A 20,384-nucleotide genomic window follows, 5' to 3' on the forward strand; every position below is an offset into this window, starting at 1 on the left:
CTATGAGATGCCTGTGAACTTGCAGATATACGAAGTGTTGCATTGAACATCACTGGCTTATCTTTAGTAATTAATATTTTGGAATATGTAGGTTGCTTAATTAGAAGTTGTAGATTAGGAGGAAAAAGAAGACCTGTAAAGTCTAGCAGGTAAATCTTTTAAAGAGTCAACACACATGCATTCAGGGCTGAGAGATATAGCTCAGTGGCAAAGTCCCTGCCCTGGAAGCATGAGGACCAGAGTTCAGATCCCCGGGTCCCATGTTAAAAAAAAGTTGAGAATTGTGGCGCATGCCTGGAAATAGTGTGCCTAAGGCTAATTTGGCAACCAGTTATGCCAAATTAATGAGCTTCAGGTTCAGTCTCACACACACACACACACACACACACACACACATGCATGCACACAAACATACAAACACAGACACCAGTAAGAAGAAGAGGCAAGAAGTAAACATTCATCTGTCTAGAGGGTTTCCCATAAACATACGAAGTCAAAGCATCTAAAACTAAGAACATCCGTCACGTCCCTCGTTTCCCCAAACCTACTGGGTGACATGATCCTCCTTCACGCCTTACCATAAAGAGTAGACAGGGTCACTGTTGTTGCCGACCACCTCTGCTGGAAGTGTGGCAGACATCGGAAACAGTGGGGTTTCTTTCACATCCTCTGAAACAACCAAGTGGTGTTAATTCTGCCTGTCAATACCCCTGACCTGTCCTTGCCCACTACCACATTCTGGTTCTTGTTTGGGTTCCCATGCTACTGCAGTCGACTCCAGCTCATTGTTTCAGTGTTGCTGTTGTGTTCTTAGTAAAATAAATAAAATGGCTGTACAATTGTCACTGACCGTCTTTCAGGTAGTATTGGGACCTCTGAGAAATTTACTCAGTGTGCTTTAATTATCCATCCTTTCTTCTACTAAACTCTAAGCTCCTTTAAGAGGATATATTTAGGTATATGTTTTCTCTGTACATTTGTCAGCCTTTACTATAGCAGATGTCTGCCCGGTAGGTGCAGACATGCTACAGTACTGTGGGTAAGCACTCACTTTTGGTCTGACAGATCTGGATATAGTTGAAGTTCTGAACTATGATAGCCATCTGACGTTGGAAGTGACCTACTCTGCATCTGTCCTGTCATGTGTGAAGTGGTGTAATAGTGCGACAGCTTGAACATCCCTACCCAATTTCCAAATGCTTCAGAGTGTGAATCCGTGGGATCATGACTTAGCATTTAGATCCTGGATAAAAATTAGGAAAGAGTCTGCACATATTCCAAAATTTAAATACTTCTGATCCTATAGCAGAAAAGGAGCACTTAATCTGCACATAGTTCCCTAGGCTACTTATGAGAATGTTGGTTCTGACAATAATCCTAACACTTAATATCAAATGTCAGTGCGTGACTTGGTCACAAGGTGGACTCCACACACTGAGGATGCCTATGATCTGCCTTCTGACTGAGCTGATCCCGTATCAGACAGCATATATACCCCACACACACACACACGTATGCATATGTACGTATCTCACCCTGTATTTGTGGCTGTCACCTGACTCGCCATGTTCTCACTTTCCCTTCTAGTTCTTGCTCTGCTGTCCCTTCACTTGGACTGTCTTTCTCCATTTTACATTTCTGGAAAACGTAATTCATCTTTTAAGGCTTTTGTGTCATTGTCTAACAGGAACCTTTACTTAACCCTTGCTCTTCATGCTCACACTTCTTACATGACCTTATTATGGACCCACTTGGAACCTTGCTTTAATTTGTAAGTAATGGACTTCTTGAAGAACAGCATTCAGTTCTGTTTTCAGTATGAATAACGAATTCTCATGGATTGAGTCAAGTGTTTATTGAATAAATGAATAAGAATATACTTTGTAGTATAGATAATTTTTTAGTTTTAAGCAAGTGTCATATTAAGCATGAGGAGTCAGCAGTACCATCACTGCTTGTTTTTGTAAATAACTTTTGGGGCAACTAAAAAATGTGTTATGAATTGCCTGTGAATCTCCTACCACTAACAACAGAGCTCATTAGAGCATAGACAAGCTAACTCTTGACAGAAGACATGGTCTGATTCTTGGTATTTGTAGGTGAATAGATTTCCTTTGCATGCATAGGTATAAATAACAAAATTGATAACTTTCCCTATGACTTAAAAATATGGCACTATTTCTTCTTACATTTCTTTTTCAAATACCCATATTTTGTTTGACACTGTTATCTTTAATAAACAGGAAGGAGCAAGCTTTTATAAAATGACTGGCCTGGGTCCTTTGCCTCAAGCTCTTTACAACGGGAAACCCTTTAACCTCAAAGAAGTGAACACTGAAGAACTGAAGGAGGCTATTCTGGAAAAAATGATGGACGTATTTGCATATCTACAAAGAAATGTTTTTATGGTAAGTGTGCATTTGTAAAAGAATGACACGAATAATGTAACCATATTGAAATTTTTAATGACATAAGTTGTATAAAATTTTTTACTCTGATCATTTAAGAATTAATAATTAAATTTATTGGATATATAGGTACATGAAATAATAGGTTATTTATAATTGTAATTTTAGGGCACAATAAGGGATGAAACCAGTGCGATTGATTTCCTGATGGATAAGAATAATGTTGTACCCCGATTAAATCCTTTGATTTTGCGCACTAAACCACAGTACCTTAACTTATTGTCTTCATCAGGTAAATGACTATTCTTATACTTATACAATGCTTATTGTGAATATTTTAGTAATTTGTTACTAAACATTTGTTGTTTCAGTAACTGCCAATATTGAAGATTTCTCTACTTTCTCCTTCTTGGATTCACAAGATAAGAGCGCTGTGATTGCAAAGCACATGCATTACTTAACTCAGGAAGGTAAAGGCCGTGCTTTCTGTTGTTGTTTTCTAAAGTAATAAAAGCATCACTGTAGTAAGGTGGGTGTGTAACATTATAATTCATTACAATTTAACAGTTGTTACAGGTGGGGAAAGTTGTTCTTCTTAACCTCCATCATGTAGCAGAAGGTCATTTGTGGCCTTTTGCCTTTTTTAAAAAACATTTGTTAATGCATTTTTATCATTTAAAGAAAGTAATAAAACCTGTTCATCGCTAATTTGGTGAGAATAACAATGCGATTTCTATATTAGAAGAGATAATAGTGTTTCTTCTTTATAATTTAACAAAATCTGGATGTCTTGCTGAAGTTGGGAATCGCATCCAGAAAAGGAGAGACCAGGACAGTTACACATTTAGAAATAAGGATTTAGGTTAAAGAGAGAAGTCTGCAGTTGAACCATAGATTTGTTAAGGTACAACTGAATGTTCAAATAGGTAAAGGGAATTTGCTCGGCTTAGGTTTTCCTTTCTTCGTTCTGACTTGAGATGTTTTGGGTTGTTTTGGTTTGGTTTGTTGACACTTCCCCCCTCTTTCTATTTTAATTGAAATGGATTTTTATATGTTTTATACAATACATTCTGATTATGATTTCTCCAACCATAGTTTCTCAAATATTCTCCACCTCCCAGCCACCTAAATCCTCACCCTGTCTTGATCTCTCTCATTAGAAAACAAACAGGCTTTTTTAAAGGTGAAAGAGAAGAAAAGAAAGGTAATTGAGAGTTTTGCTGGTACAGTATCCTGGGCTGGCATTTGTGTTGTCTTAGGGTCTGTATGACATCTGTCTCTGTTGAGAAGTCCAGTGTAATTCTGATAGGTCTGCCTTTCTATGTTTTTTGGCCTTTCTGCTTCACAGCTTTTAACATTCTTTCTTTGTTCTGTGCATTTGGTGTTTTGATTATTATGTGATGAGAGGATTTTCTTCTCTCGTCCAATCTATTTGGGGTTCTGTAGGCTTCTTGTACATTTATGGCCATCTCGTTCTTTAGGTTAGGGAAGTTTTCTTCTATGATTTTGTTAAAGATGTTTCCTCGCCCTTTGAGTTGGGAACCTTCACCCTCTTCTATTCCATACATTCTTAGGTTTGGTCTTCTCACTGTGTCCCGTATTTCCTGGGTATTTGATTTAGGGACTCTTTAGCCATTTTCTTTGATCATTTCTTCTATGGAATCTTCTATGCCAGAGATTCTGTCTTCCATCTCTTGTATTCTGTTGGTGATGCTTGCGTCTGTAGCTCCTGTTCCCTTTCCTAGATCTTCCATCTCCAGGGTTTCCATCTCCAGGGTTTCCGTCTCCAGGGTCGCCTCCATTTGTTCTCTTTATTGCTTCTATTTCCATTTTTAGATGTTGGACCGTTTTATTCATTGCCTTTGCCTGTTTGGTTGTGTTTTTCTGTATTTCTCTGCAGGGCTCCTACCTATTTGCCGCTGTTTTCCAGTAGTTCTTTAAGGGAATTATTTATATCCTCTTTACATGCCTCTATCATCTTCATCAGATGGGATTTAAAGTCACTGTCTTGCTCTTCGGTGTGTTAGGATATCCAGGGCTTGCTGCAGGCTTCCTGTGTGTTAGAGCTGGCCTCTCAGGATGCAGGCAGAGCTGTGGGGCAGTGTGCCGTACATGCTGCTCTGAACCTTGCTGGTGCAGGAGCTGACCAGATATCCACCCACCCCAGGGGGGGTGGAGCCTATGGTTGCTAGGCTTACAGAGCTTCCCTAGGTGGGGGTGTCTTCACCTGTCCAAGTCAGGTTAGAGCCTGACTCGAAATGGATAATTTTTTAAAGTTTTGTAGACTGAATCCAGATTTCACCTAGATGTCTCTGCATTACTTTCTAATAGATTTCAAATTCTTAATGTTCAAAGGTGTTGTTCCTATAAGAAATCCAACATATAATAAATATATAGTGTTTCCCTCCTAGTGGTGGCCAGCCATGACCTCAAGTGTGTCAAATAAAGGCAAAAGAGTCAGAGATGCTGCTGGCTTATATCTATCTCGGAACGGCCTCGGGTGTTGTACCAGATTATCCTAAAGCACCCAGTGGGGTTAAATCTCTCCCAGCTTAATGGGATATTAACTGAAAAGTCTTATGTCTACATTTATCATGAAGAAGAATTCATACAATTTTGAGTACTTTACACTTGAAATACTTTTCTGCTCAGGAGCTGTGGTGGTGAAGTCAGGTGAAGTCAGTTTCCCTAACTTCCTCCTTTAAGGAGAATGTTATGGCCTTGCTGCTAACATTGGTCTTTGGTGGGTGCTAGAGATTAGGCACCCTAAAGACTCCAGGGTGCATGGAGGGAGGGTCTTGAAGCTGTTAGTAAAATCAATGTCACCCTTTTATTATATTATTTTTTCCTCTCATTTCTAAAGCTATTTTACTATAAATATTGCTGCCACAATAATAACTGTAGTTTCAAATATACTCAATTTTCATTTCCTCAGGTGTTTATGATAATTATTTTGACTTAGTCACCTGGCCTAAAGGACCAATTTTTCCGTGGGGTGTGCTAGCATCATGAGAAGCAGCATTTTGTGTGCCATGTACTGATGCTGGATGGAATTGTAATTGTTTAACTATGACAACAGAATTGAAAATGGAGATTAGAGAGAGCTCAGTCCATCGTGTTCACAAAGCAAGCATAGGGTCCTAGTTGTATCCCCAGAAACACTGTTGTGTCTCGTCTTGTAATCCCAGCTCCATGGGGAGGTAGGGACAGGGACGTCCTTTGGCTCCCTGGCTAACCAGCCTCATCTAATTGATGTTCAATGCCAGAAAGAGAGAGAGTTTGTGTCTCAGAAAGAAATGGACTACACCAAAGAAACACATGAGGTTGTCCACTGGCTATTATACACATGTATGTATGTGTACCCACATACAAATGTCTACCCTCATGCACACCTTAAGAATGGTTTCCTCCTCTGGGTTCCAGTTTTTCATTTTCTATACATAGAGTTACCTACTATAGGTAGTAAAAATCAGTAGATATTAAATGATGATAAACAGAAATTACTGTCATTGTTTTCTGTATTCACTAGAAAACTTTACATGGTAAACAAGAAATATCATGGGGTCTACACCCTGGCACACAGGAAAAACATATGGAAGGCAGTTTACAACACTGGGTCCATGAAAGACATAGAGCAGTTTTCTCTCCTGGTGGAAATATCTCACGACTGTCCCCAGATCCTCCTCCTCTTCCTCTACTTCCTCCTCCTCTTCCTCTTTCTCCTCCTCTTCCTTTTCCTTCTCCTCTCCCTCCTCTTCCTCCACTTCTTCCTCCTCCTCCTCTTTGTCTTCCTTCTCCTCCTCCTCCTCCTCTTCTTTGTCCTCCTCCTTCTCCTCTTCTTCTTCTTCTTCTTCCTCCTCCTCCTCTTCCTTCTCTTCTTCCTCTTCCTCCTGCCCTCCTCCTCCTGCTACTGCTGCTGTTCCTCCTCCTCTTCCTCTTTGTCCTTTTCCTCTTACTCCTCTTCCTTTTCTTCTACTGCTTCTTTTTTGATAACTTTTCTGTATATGTATATGTGTGTCTGCATTTATATGAAATGTATTTATTATTCTCAAATAGTAACAGAGATAGAGAAGGTGCATATAAAGCACAGTTTTTTAATATCGTTAAGGTACTAATTATGGGGTCCTTAACTGGAAATTTTCCTTTCCTTTTAGTTTGATTTTAGAAAAAAATAATTTTACTTGACTATTTGAAATTTTAGATGCTGTAATATCTTCAGTCACTCTGTGGATTATTGCTGATTTTGATGTGCCATCTGGGAGAAAACTGCTTTTTAATGCATTAGAGCACATGGTGAGTAAGAACTCCTCTTGAATCAAGGGTCAGTGTTCAGTTGGTCAGTACATAGACTGAGGAGACTACATCATGAGTTCACACTTTAAACTCCATTTAAACCAGGTAACTACCCTGGAAAAGACTTGCTTGTCTCCAGTGAACTGAGTCTGTGTTTCTCTAACAGCAGCCAGTGATGGTAGCTTTGTCATGCAGTTTGTCAGCACATGTTCTCCTGTGTTAGTCAAGAAAACGTCGTCTATAAACTACATTAACTTTCATTGTTCTTGTTATAAGTAATTGTAATCAGTTCTTAGAATTGGTTTCTGTATTTCAGGATGGTTTTTAAATGAATGTCTGTATTTCTAATTGAGCATGTATGTGTATATTTTAAACATTAAGAGATGCATCCAGATGTTTCGTGACATTTTTATATTAGCTGATTGTAAGTTTATTGCTATACAGCAAATTATTACAAAACATAATGACTTAAAACAGTGGGGTTTTTTTACCTGTTTGTGAAGTTCAATAAGTGATGAGCATCTTAGATGGGGATTACCCCTCTCGTGAGGATATGGTCCAGATCTGTCTTCAGCTGCGCCATCCAAGCTCCTGAGAGGAACTAAATGCCAGCCTGTTTAGATGGCACACTTACTTACCTATTGGCAATAAACCAAGTGCTTCACTCCATTGTCACATAAACATGGTGTGTGTGTGTTTGTGTGTGTGTATGTTTTGCTTAAAATATACAAGTATCTTTATGGCAGTTAGTGTAAAATATTAAGATAAACTAGTCAGGCCAGATGACTTGGTGGGTAAAGACACATGTTGCCAAATCTGACGACTGGAGTTCCAGCCGGAGGACCTACATGGTAGAAGCAAACACCTGACTCCTGCAGGGTGTTCTGTGACCCTCGCATGTATGCTGCGGGACATAGCCACACACAAAAATAAATGTCAGATAAAGCAAAACTACTTTTCGTAAGAGCACTAATTTTGAGAAATGGGAATATTTAGATTTGCAAAATGATATGTTGGACATAGAAAAAATGAAAAAAGATAATCTTTGTTTAATAACATTATCACATATCTATAATTTTTTCCTGACCTTACATTGCTTTTCTGATTATTTAAGTAGTTAAAAGTTACCCAAAATCCTATGACTAATGGATGCTATATAAGATTATAACAAATTCCTATTCATGACCATGAATGCAAAAATGCTCAAAATATAAACATTAAAAACAAATATTTAAATTGTCATATTTTGTATATTGTGAACATGTAAGTTATTAGAAATAATTTTTCTGACAGTCAGTGGTGGCACACGCCTTTAATCCTAGCACTTGGGAGACAGAGGCAGGCGGATTTCTGAGTTCGAGGCCAGCCTGGTCTACAGAGTTCCAGGACAGCCAGGGCTACACAGAGAAACCCTGTCTCGAAAAACAAAAACAAACAAACAAAAAAATTCTGTTTAAATAGGTTGTTAATTAGGTCTATTTATTATCATGAAAATTATAACAAATGAGAAATTAAATTTTAACGAATATACCATTTTGATGCTGGCATCAAAAATATCAAATACTAGAAACCAACATAACAAAGAATAATGTAAAGCTTTAGAGAGAACATCTAGAAGTCCTACGTAACTAGAAGTGTGTGCTGTTGTCACTAGCAAAGTAAGCCAATACTGTAAAGATATTATCCTCCCATCACTGACAAAAGGCTTATTACAGCTCCAGCAGGAACACCTGTATCTTTGCAAAATTGTCACACTAATTTGCAAACATAAGCAAAAATTCCAAGGACTAAGAATTTCTAAAATATTTGTAAAACAGAGAAGTGGAGAATAATTAATTTGTCATTGTCAAGATCTTATATAATGCTTACATAATTTAAAATATTTGTTTTAATTCAAGAATAGGAAAGAGCAAATCAATAGAAAATAAAGACCCTCAAAACATAGCCATGCCTGTCTTATTAGCATTGGGATAAAGTTATTCTGTAATAATAGCCCTTAAAATCTCGCCACAGTTGGCCCAAACATAAAGCCAATTACAGATGATGGGTAATGAACATATGTATGAAAGAGCAAAACAGTAAACTCCTGTGACAAATATCTTCATAACTTCAGAACAGTAGTTGAGAGAGAGAGAGAGAGAGAGAGAGAATATCTAATTATTTTTAAAAGGCTAAAAGTAGAGCAGAGAGTTTGGGGAAAGGCCAGTGACGTAGAGAAGGACGCCCAGCGTCATTAATGAGGGAGGAGAGAAAGTAAAGCCCTGGTGCAAAATCCTTCTGTACTGCACAGATGATTTAACTTTAGATAACAGTGCAAAAGGGTCATGATCTCTGGTAGACTAAAACACTAATCTGCTGCTAGTGGGAGTGGCAACTAGTACATGTGTATTATAAATCTTTCACTTTAAAACTTGAGTATCTAAAATTAAATAAGTAAATATCTGTGTATCCTGGTGTGGCACTCCAAAGTGGAAAAGGCTCAACTATCAGTAAGATAGATAAGAATGGTATTCATCTCATGGAATTCTGTATACTACCAAAAATAAGCACACAGCAACCGCGTTCATGAGGCTCCTGTTGGATTGACTGACAGGAGAACAAGAGCGTCATGTGAGGGAGGAGTGTGCCTGCTGACTGAGGGTGAGGCCGTCTGGGTCACTGGCAGTGAGGGAGGAGTGTGCATGCTGACTGAGGGTGAGGCCATCTGGGTCACTGGCAAAGTTCTAGTTTTTGACCTCTGTAGTAATTTATGGTAGTTTAATTCACTTGAATTCTACACTTTTGTTTTATATATTTTATATGTTTTTATACACTTACAACACAATTATTTTATTACCAAAAATTTTTTCTATAAAAGAGGAAGCTGATAGACTTGCTAATGGCTGTTTCTCTGGCCACTGTGCTGAAAATTAGTTATTCAGTACAGTCATCATAGAAACCCTAACAGTAAAAAGAGTCGCACAGTAAGGTCAGCAGGCTTGGTGATAAGAGTGTTCAACTGTAAAAGGGTGTATCCAGCACCCATCTTCTAACCTGTTGATGTGTTTGCAGGAAACAAGTTTTCATAGTCGGTTAGGGGTTGTTTATAACCCCACATCAAAGATAAATGAAGAGAACACAGCCATTTCTAGAGGAATTTTGGCAGCTTTTCTTACACATAAAAACAACCTCTTGAGAAGCTTTCTCAGGAAACTGGCAAAAGAAGAAACTGCTGAAGCAATTTATTCTGGAGATAAAATTAAAACATTCCTTGCTATGGTCAGTAAAACAACTGGGTGTGAGTGCTTGTGTATGTCTGTGGTGTGTTTTAAAAATATAATTTATATACTTATAGTACCATGTTATGGAACAATATTAATAAGTATAAGAAATTTGAATAATACCTTACTGGCTGTACAATGGGGGAATTGGTATCTGAGAGCCGAGAGTGCCTAGAGCTTCCATCCACGAGACTTCAGCCACTGGCTACAGCTACGTGTGCCTGTCATATACTTAACATTTGAATTTGTTTCTCAATCATGCGAACCGTATTTCAAGTGCTAAACAACCATGTGTGGCCGTAGTTACCATATTGAATGTGCAGTAGAAATCTTCTATGGTCATAGGGGTGCATGGCAACTTGCTAAAACTTGCGACCCCGAGGCCTCCTAGTGGTACTGAAATAGAACACACAAAGTGAATCGTATGTCTGTTAAATCTGAAAAGTACTGCACCTCAGTGTGACGCTGTGTAAGAACTTTTCCTGATTTTCTGGACCATCCTTATATTGTTTACTGTGACCAGGGTTATGGTCAGTATTTCATGGTTTAAGTACAGTTACTATGTCGCTCTTTTGCTATTGGTGCACTGAGGTGAGATGGAGCATTTTTATCTTAAGAGCATCTAATGTGAGATACTGAGTTCAGAATTTAATGAACATTTCATTTCCCAAATGTTAAATTTTATTTAAACTGTTTACAAACATTTTAATAATCTACAAATCTCCCTTAAATTGTCAAATAATGAATAATTTATAACCATATGTATGTGGAACAAGATTTAAAGACTTTGTGAATGATTTGGCAAAAGAATATTATTTCTTTAAAATGTTTTTTCAAGATTTTTTTGACATAATTTGCATAATTTTATTAATATTCATAAAGAGGGACTTACATAAATTAATTGTATTCTGTCACTTCATCTTTTGATTCACTTTTAACCTCAGGAGATGGATAAGAATGCTTTTGAGAAAAAATATAATACCATTGGAGTAAATATTTTCCGAACTCATCAGTTATTCTGTCAAGATGTTCTTAAATTACGACCTGGCGAGCCTGGGATTATCAGCAATGGCAAAGTAAGTGGAAGAGACAACACTAGTGCCGTGCACACAGAGCCAGCGTTGTGACATGACGTGTTACACAGCCCAGGGGTGACACTCATGTATTGCACACTGGTCAGAGCTAGGATAAATAAGACGGTACAAGAACCCACTGTGCACCCCAGCTGTGGTAACATCCTGTCATCTGTGACGGAAAGCAGGGTGCCATCTATGCATCCAACTTTATCTTGTTCAGGGACATGTTTTGTTGTGACAATACACCTTTATAGCTTGAGATGGTGTAGAAAGTATATTTTATGTCTTTTTCTCCTGTACCTTTCCCCTGCAATTTTTATGTCACATGACACCAGTTTTGCAAATTCTGTAGTATATTTACATAGATTGTCATGTCTTTAACATGCTACAGTCCTTTACAAGCTTTAAAAAGCACAAATTCTCATTGTGTTATGAAAATGTACTATTAATAGCTCATTATTTTACCATCTAATTCTTTTTTTACAAGAGACATGTCTGTTTCTCTTAAAGGCGTAATTACAGCTTCATCTGTAATTTTCTATGATATTATGACTTTGATATTTGTGCATGTGTGCCATCCATGTGAGGGTCAGAGAGAGAAGTTGTCTAAGTTAATTCTGTCCCTCCATCATGAGTGCCCTCAGGATTGATTGAGCTCTTGCTGGCAAGCTTTGCAGACAACGCCTTGGTCAGCTGAGTTATTTAGGCGCTACGTCTCATGCTGCTTTTTTTGTGACTTACTGCAGATATTTCTGATCAGTCTATAAACAAATACAGATGATACATACTTATCAGTAGTTTTGAGGATGAAAATCTGATTTTATCTTTTACTAGTTATTTCAGTATAAAAGTTAGAATCTGATCATTAAGTTTATTAAATAAACTAATATGTTTGATAGATATCTATCTGCCTTAACATATATAGCAAATCATCAAATTATCTTAAAAGTTCTAATGCATTCTAATTTTTCTACATTTTTTATGAACTCTGTTCACCTCTGTTAGAATCAGACTCGTTGGAGCTGGAGAGGTGGCTCAGCAGTTAAGAGAGATTTCTGCTCTTGCAAAGGTGTATTTGGTTCCTAGCACCCACACTAGGTAACTCACAACTATCTGTAGCAGCAGGTCAGGGGACCCAGCGCCATCTTCTGGCCTCCACAGGTATTCCCAGCACACATAATGCAGTCAGACATAAAAATAAAATAGCCCTTCTTTTCATTTATTTATTCATTTATTTTACATCCTGATTGAAGCCTCCCTGCTCTTCTCTCCTCCCTGGCCCTCCTTCTTCCCCTCCCCTTTATTCCCACTTCTTTTTCTCCTTAGATAGGGGGAGGCTTCCCGTGGATGTCAACCCACCTTGGCATATCAGATTGCAGTAGGACTAGGCACGTCTTCTCCTATTGATCCTAGAACTGGCAGCCCAGTTAGGGGAAAGGGTCCCAGGCAGGAAACAAGGTAGAGACAGCCCCTGAAGACCAAGCTGCTCACCTTGGGCCTATGTCCATCCTGTGCCTGCTGCCTGATTGGAGACTCAGTCTCTGTGAACCCCCGTGGGTCTAGGTTAGTTGATTCTGTAGCTTTGCTTGTGGTGTCCTTATGTCTGTCTCCTCAGTTCTTCTTCCCCGTCTTCTGCAGATCCCCCAAACTCCACTTAATGTTTGGATGTGTGTCTCTCTCTGCATCAGTTTCCGTCAGATGCTGGGTGAAGCCTCCTCTCGGATGACAGTTATGCTAGACTTCTGTGCTCAAGTATAGCAGAGAGTCATCAATCCTATCATTAACAGAGGCGTGGTCTCCCTCATGGCGCAGGTCTCAAGTGGAACCAGTCGTTGGTTAGCCATGCCCTCCATGTCTGCTCCATCTTTGCCCTTGTAAGTTTGTAGGCAGGACAGACTGTGGGTTAAAGGGTTTTTGTTGGTGTCCTCAACTCTTCATTGGCCTATACCTTTTTTTCTTTTCTTTAAAGAATCATAATCAGGAATAGTGCTATTTTACAAACTGATTACAAACATTACTACTTATTAAAATAAGTATTGATCAAATTTGATAGTGAGCAATGCAGAAGTCAAGGGATAACCTTACTCCCGTGCCATGGAAAGAAATACAGCTTTTAAAAAAATAGTTGTCAAGTATATGAGCATCCTGTCCCCTAGGCAGAGCAAGTTGTGAGGGGTGAGCCAGTGACAGAACTCAGCTATGACTGGGATGCTGTGCTGGCAGCAGCTGAGTACAGAAACTGATCAAGTCAGAGTATTTGATTTGTGCCAGCTAATGAGAAATGTGATTCTGATTATTGTTCAGTTTGAGTAGACATGTGCTTTAAACTGTGCAGCATGGCCGATGCTACCGTAGCAGTGCAGCCCTCATTACAGCTTCTCAGAGTGCTCACACAGCGGAGTAATCGTCTGTGGAGCGGAGTGTTAGCATTTTTACGGTTTTATAGTGAAACAGTTTCTGCATTTTAGCATAGAAGCTGTCCTAAAGTTGGAACATATTTAAAGTTTTAACTGTCTCTACATGGCTAATAATGTGACTGCAGTAAGGATTGTATATTTCTGCAAGTTTTGAATTTTAATATTTAAAACAGGGTTTCACTGTGTCCCCTGGAGTTGTGTAGGGCGTTCTAGCTTTGGACTTACAGACACCTGCTCACCTCTGCCTCCCAAATGCTGGGTTTAAAAAGGGTGCCACTATGCCCAGCTAATGGTCACATGATTTATTGCCAAAATACTAAAGAATTACATGTTTATATGTTTATATATGCTGTTAGTATAGTTCTTCTTATATTTATCATATCTCGCCTTTTCTAAGCCACACTGACCTACGTTCAGACTCAGTTGTTCCACGAGGTGTAGAGACCTGGTGAGACCTGGCTGCACTGTCTGTACAATATGGGCTGTTGTCTTGTTGGAGGCCAGCTCCAGCGGTGTGTTCACCAATCCCAGGGTGTGTGTGGTGGTGCCTGATGGAAAGCAGGCACACACTCACACACACTTGGTGGATGAAGCAAGGCTCTAACAACTTGAATTTGTCTCTTAGTCCTTATATACTTTAATGAAGTCCTCCATGCAGGGAAAAAAATCACATTACAATCACCTCTCAATCATGAGTTTCAGTTACACATAAGGATTACAAGGTTCATATTTTTAAAAACAAGTTATTCTAAATCCCATACCTAATTACTCAGTTTGCCCTGTGGTTTCTCCCCACTATGTATGTGTATCCTACAGTCACAGCTTCTCTGTTATAGATTAACACAATTTGAGCATGCCAAATATTTTTAACTGCCAGGTTCTCTTGTACTGGCAGGTAGCAGTTTTCAGTTACAAGGAAGGAAATAGACATGTTATTCCAACTTAACACAATTCTTACTCATCTAGCACAGTTAGCAATCTCTCTAGTCCTATATTGTTTTTGTAGCAACATAAATGGATAGTCAGCTAGAGAACTTTAGGTCAGTGAGCTCTTACTTTTGCTGAGATAACAGAAAAAAAATCTGTTCAGTTGGCATGCTGCATAGCACCAGGTCCTCCAGGCACGCCACACCTCCTCAGCAAATGCATAGCTGAAAAGCCAGGGAAACAGACTTTACGGTGGGCACAGAAGCTCAGTTATTATCTTTGGTCGTTAGGCTGTTCCTTGTAGGTGAAACTCAGGAGCCCTTTGCAACCAGGCTGGCTTTGTTCTCCTGCTCTGACCTTAGTAGGTCGTTCACGAGGTAACTAAGAATGTGCTTTTTATTTTTATGTTGTGCCCTAGGTTTTCTGCTACAAAGCTGCTGTCAAAACACTCTGACCTGATTTAAATCATTGTTCATGAAAAAAAAAAAAAAAACACTTTGACCTAATTTTTTAAACATACATAGTTTTAATTTCTCAGAAATTTTGGCTAAATCATTAATCTGAGTGGCATTGCTTTTTAGGAAGTCACCACTGTGTTATGCATTGTGTGTGATTGGATTACAGAGTGGAGAATTAGAAAGGCCTCGAGGATATTCATACAAGGCAAAAAACAGGGTGACCAAGGCAGCAACAAGTGCAGTGAGGGCTAGCAGCTGCAAGGGTGTCAGGAGACAGGACCCTCAGGGCTTTGCCTCTCTGAGGTAGACTCATACTGACTGCCGGTGAGGTGGGTTGTCTCTGTCAAGCCCCAGTACTGACTGCAGCACCTCCTGCTGCATGGCTCCTGCCATAGTCTGTTATTGAGGTAGTTAAATGGGCCTTGTTTGTTTATAAAAATATGTGAAATGCCCAGACAAGGTAACTTTTCAGTAAATGTTAACTTGTGTTTTCTCTTGAAATATTTGAGAACTGCGTGGAAGTGGCTGGCCCGTGTGTGGACTTGATTTTTATGCAGTAGTAGATGAAATGTGGGAACCAGCCCATAGAGAGGGGCTTCTACTCAGTGTCAGTACACGTGCTAGTAGAGTTTAGTAAACTTTAATGTTTTGTATTATAGAATTCTACATTAATTCAAAATAATCATATTTCACCAGGTGGTGGTAGTACATGCCTTTAGTGCAACCAAGGCAACCCAGAGAACCCTGTCTCGAAAGAAAAAAAAAAGTTTAAAAAATGAAAAAAAAAGAAGCAAAAAGGATCACATTTCTAAAATTATTGCAATCAAGACTTAAATAACAGATTTTATCCTATTGTTGCTTAATTTTAGAGCTTAAAGATTTTTTTCCTACCTTGAATATTATCAGATCTTATACCTTATAAATTATAGTACTTGGGAGATGCATCCAAATTTACATAGAAGGATAGACACTGAAGACTTGGGCTCTGTCTGCTGCCTGGTGCTGTGCTCGGTTACACAGGTGGAAGCAAGCCAGTTTTCTGGTGTGTTTAGTCAGACAGATAGCCATCCTTCTAGTCATGGATTTACAACAAGCAGACAACCACAAATTGAAGCTACTTTTAGAGTTAAATTGATATCAAATCTTAAATGTTAAAAAACTTTACATGAGTGCCTGTAGTATTTCAGTGCCTGTTTCTGTGTTAAGACCCTGTAATTTATGTTTACAGTGAAACGTTATTTGACCTCTGATGTCACCTCTGAAAGAGGCCAGTACTGTGCTTACATGACTTTTAAACAGTGTTCACTACAGAAGCAGCTGAAGAAAATGTGTGAAGAACTATCTGAAATCAGTCTCTGTAATCTATAAAAAACCAGTATTCTACTTGCCGTGGTCTAATGGTTGTTAAATATAATGTTTCCTCTGTGAGACAATGTCAGCCCCATGGTCTAGATCAGGACTTGGCACACATGACATAATAGTGGCCGCGTGGCATAGCTCCCTCAGAACAGTGGCCGCGTGGCATAGCTCCCTCAGAACAGTGGCCACGTGGCATAGCTCCCTCAGAACAGTGGCCACGTGGCATAGCTCCCTCAGAACAGTGGCCGCGTGGCATAGCTCCCTCAGAACAGTGGCTGCGTGGCATAGCTCCCTCAGAACAGTGGCTGCGTGGCATAGCTCCCTCAGAACAGTGGCTGCGTGGCATAGCTCCCTCAGAACAGTGGCTGCGTGGCATAGCTCCCTCAGAACAGTGGCTGCATGGCATAGCTCCCTCAGAACATGCTCATGGTGATACAGTTGATGGTAGTGTCGGAGTAAACATGGAAAAAAGAAAAGTGGCCTGAATGTCTCCTAGAACATATCTAACAATAACACCATCTTCATTTTAAGTTCTTAGGACCTTTAAATGAGGAGTTCTACAAAGAAGATTTTCACTTGCTTGAAAAGATAACATTTAGTAATTCAGTAGAGAAAATTGCAGGCATTGTTGAAAATATGGAAATGAACTCAAAACAGTAAGTATTTAAAAGTATTAAAGGAATTGGTTTAGAAGTTTTGTGGATCTCCCTCCCTCAATTCTTCCCTCCATTCTTCCCTGTCTCCCTCTCTTCCTTTCTTCCTTCTTTTTTGGTTTTTCTAGACAGGGTTTCTCTGTATAGCCCTGGCTGTTCTAGAGATCCCCCTGACTCTGCCTCCTGGGTGCTGGAACTAAAGGCCTGAGCCATGATTTTCTAGTTATCTATTTTCTTTTAAAGTTAGAAATGTTTTGATAGAAAAGTAAAGATGCATAATAATAAAAGACTGAGAGAAGATGAATGATCAATCACAGGTGATTAAACAGCAGAAAATAAACCATTCTCCCCCTCAGCATCCCTGACTAGGGATACTGTGTCCCTCCCTCAACTCATTCTTTCTCTTTGTTTTGTGTTCACCTAGCTCCATCCCCTCCTCTCACAAGAGGAGCCATTTTTGTAAAGACAGTGGTATGCAGAAGTCTCGTGTGTTGTATTTATATCTTGGCTTCAGCTATGAATACCCACTGTAGGTGCTTCTTTTGTTGAGTGCTTTGCCTTCCCCAGAGAAATGTGATTATACGTCTATCCATTATAATTCACTTCCATAAGATAGGAGCTCTAGCTGTGTGTGCAGAGGGAGCCTCTCTGCAGTTGTTAACTGTAACATGAAGTATGGAATTTCCTCATCCTGGAAGTCTCACACATTGTTCTCTGCTTGTACAGCATGAGTGACCTTGTGATGAAAATAGATGCACTTATTTCTTCATTGGCTGTGCGCGCCCCTCGCTATGATGTCCCATTACTCAAAGACAATCTCAGGTAACACTGTAACAATCTCAGGTAACACCTTTTTGTCTACTGAATTATTTTAGGCATTCTTTCCACTTGCCATGAATTATTTCCATGTTTATAGAATAATGAAAATTAAGTTTTGTGTTCAGTAAAAAAATAATAATATAAAGAGAAAGAGTATCTAGGACATAGCTCAGGGGTAGAGGATGTGTCTGTCTTTCATGCATGAGGCCCTGAATTTAATCCCTAGTACCACATAACTAACGTGTACATACAAACACACACATATACACAAACTCACTGAATGCACATACAAACATGCACATACAAAGCACATGTACACACATACACACACACATAAAACACTACACAAATCTAGTTGTACAGCCTAGTGAGTAAAAACACTTAGAATATAAAGTTTAAAGTAATACTTAGCATGATTGTTATTTAATGTTTAATATTATTAACTTTAAGCATCTTCAATCATTATAAATAATACTACGTATTTTTGGTATGTGAAATACTCATTTTCTAAGCGCTGGGCTTATAACTGTGTAGCACCACACACAGTTCATGTAGTTAAATGATGTCTTGGGACTAAAACAGTACAGCCTTATAGAAAGAATTAGTAGTTGTCTGGGGGAAACTTAAAGCAGCAGGAGACAGATGAAGAGTTAAGCTATAACAAGTCCCGTCCTCTTGTAGCCATTGGACAGCCAGTGTCTACAGGGGCTGCAGTGTGGTCGGAGCTCGTAGAGGCTTTGCAAGAGAACTAAGCAGCAACAGTTGCAGAGTCATGTTACCAGATCATCTAACTCCTAAACCTTAATTTCTGACAAAATTAGCTAAGACCTGTTGACTCTGCTACTCTTATTATAACATAAATCATAGCTTCAAGTAAAATGAACTTTCCCTCAGTAATTATGTTTAAAGTAAATATTTCATTGTTGAGCATCAATTTTCTCACTGCAAAGAGCCTTTCTGTAGCAAAGATGACTATTCTTGTAACTGCTCATGTGTAGCCTTTGATTTCGTAAGTCTTTTTCTACTGTCACACTAAACAGTCTTCCTTCATCTAAAAAAAAATGCTTTTATTTGACTATGGTTAAAGCAGTAATTATGTTGCATAGTCTACACTTTACAAACACACAGATTATTGCTGATCTCGCCCTGGCCTCTTTGTCTCTATTTCCCTTTAAATTAAGTCTACCACTTTCTTATTTATGATTTAGATTAATGGGAGATAGACAGGAAGGCCAGGAGGGAAGGAGGTGAAGAGAGGACTCTAGATCCCAAGAAGTGATGATGACTTTGAGTATGCCTGTTTCTCATTGGCCTCTATTATGGATTGATTTCGTACAATGCCAAATGGGATAAAAGAACTAAATAGTTAACTCTTAGATCTAAGGAGATATATTTACCTAACACAAAACATACTGGTTTCATTTTCATATAATGCAATTCATGAAAAACTATCAGAATTTTTACTTAGTATTCTCATTCTTTAAAGTATATTTAATTGTGTATTTATAAAATACTTATTTTTCTCAAATTCATTATAACTTTATAACATGTCAGATTTCAAATCTGCAGTTTTCTTATGTGAAATACTGAGAATTTTTTAACTAAACAACTCATAAAATTGTACATAGCTAAGCTCACGATCATGAATGTATTTGTATAAACTTATCCTACTATGTTTCTCTCACCTTTTGTTGTTCTAGTGTTATAAAGATAAATCCTCCAGAGAATGATACATTCTTTGATGTCATTGCTATTGTTGATCCTTTGACAAGAGAAGCTCAGAAGATGGCACAGTTACTGGTGGTAAGATAATATAAATTGAACTAAACCTTTCATTTGAAACTTAAATTTCCATGTGTTTTTAAGTGTAATGAAGTGCTGGTGCTCTTCTTGGTTCTTTACATTATCTGACATTTTAGACACACACATATGTGTATGAAATATATGTATTTCAGTATATAATAATAGAACTGGGCACAGGTGTTGCAGCAGTACTAGGCTAGGTGCTGTTCCCTACCAAGTTTATGTTGTGGCACATAAAGTGTGCTTTGATGAGTTCCAAGCTCGACCTATGAGCGTGACTGGAAACAGTGCCTAAGAAGGCAAAGTTGAATGAGTCCATACAGAAGGGACCCTGGTCACACCATGTGTGGGTAAGGAGAGAAACTGTGCAGTCTTCCACTCTTCATCCCTTCATCCCTGAGCGTGCAGGGAGGCCCTTAAGCATGATAGCATGACAGCTGCCTTCTCACCAAGAAACCCACAGGAGAGCTCTTGCAGAAGCCAAATAAATAGACCTTACTTAATCTTGGACCTGCGAGAAAGTACACTTCTGGAGTTGAAGCCACTCACTTAGTGGTGTTTTGTTATGGTAGCCTGAGCAAATCAAAGAAATGTCTTCCAAGTTGATGAGTGATACCTTTCAGAGAAGCTGATGTTCACTTTTATTTAGGTGAAGCTTGAAGTGCAGTAAGTAATGCTGACCAAGCTCAGGGAGGGAGGAACACAAGAGATTGTGTCCAGAGATTCAGCTTCTGTAGTAAGGGTCTTCAACACGATGAAGTTACTGTGGGAGGTGGTTTGAAAATGCTTGGCCCAGGGAATGGCACAATTAGGAAATGTGTCCTTGTTGGATTAGTGTGTCAGTGTGAGGGTGGGCAGTGAGACCCTCCTCCTAACCACCTGAGAGCCAATCTTCTCTTGTTTGCCTTTGG

At 38.9% G+C, this 20,384-nt stretch overlaps 1 protein-coding gene across 1 annotated transcript in view; it reads left to right on the plus strand.

Annotated features, from left to right (window-relative positions):
- The window catches only part of Uggt2 (UDP-glucose glycoprotein glucosyltransferase 2), a 126,784-nt gene that overhangs the window by 49,802 nt on the left and 56,598 nt on the right, over positions 1-20,384 (plus strand). The window contains exons 17-25 of the mRNA XM_034499066.2: positions 2,244-2,408; positions 2,577-2,700; positions 2,780-2,878; positions 6,610-6,701; positions 9,753-9,959; positions 10,906-11,037; positions 16,730-16,854; positions 17,578-17,673; positions 19,371-19,473. Coding sequence (XP_034354957.1) covers positions 2,244-2,408; positions 2,577-2,700; positions 2,780-2,878; positions 6,610-6,701; positions 9,753-9,959; positions 10,906-11,037; positions 16,730-16,854; positions 17,578-17,673; positions 19,371-19,473 — 1,143 coding nt within the window. The remainder of the gene's footprint in view (positions 1-2,243; positions 2,409-2,576; positions 2,701-2,779; positions 2,879-6,609; positions 6,702-9,752; positions 9,960-10,905; positions 11,038-16,729; positions 16,855-17,577; positions 17,674-19,370; positions 19,474-20,384) is intronic.

The sequence above is a fragment of the Arvicanthis niloticus genome, chromosome 3, assembly GCF_011762505.2.
Source record: "Arvicanthis niloticus isolate mArvNil1 chromosome 3, mArvNil1.pat.X, whole genome shotgun sequence".
Taxonomy (NCBI): Eukaryota; Metazoa; Chordata; class Mammalia; order Rodentia; family Muridae; genus Arvicanthis; species Arvicanthis niloticus.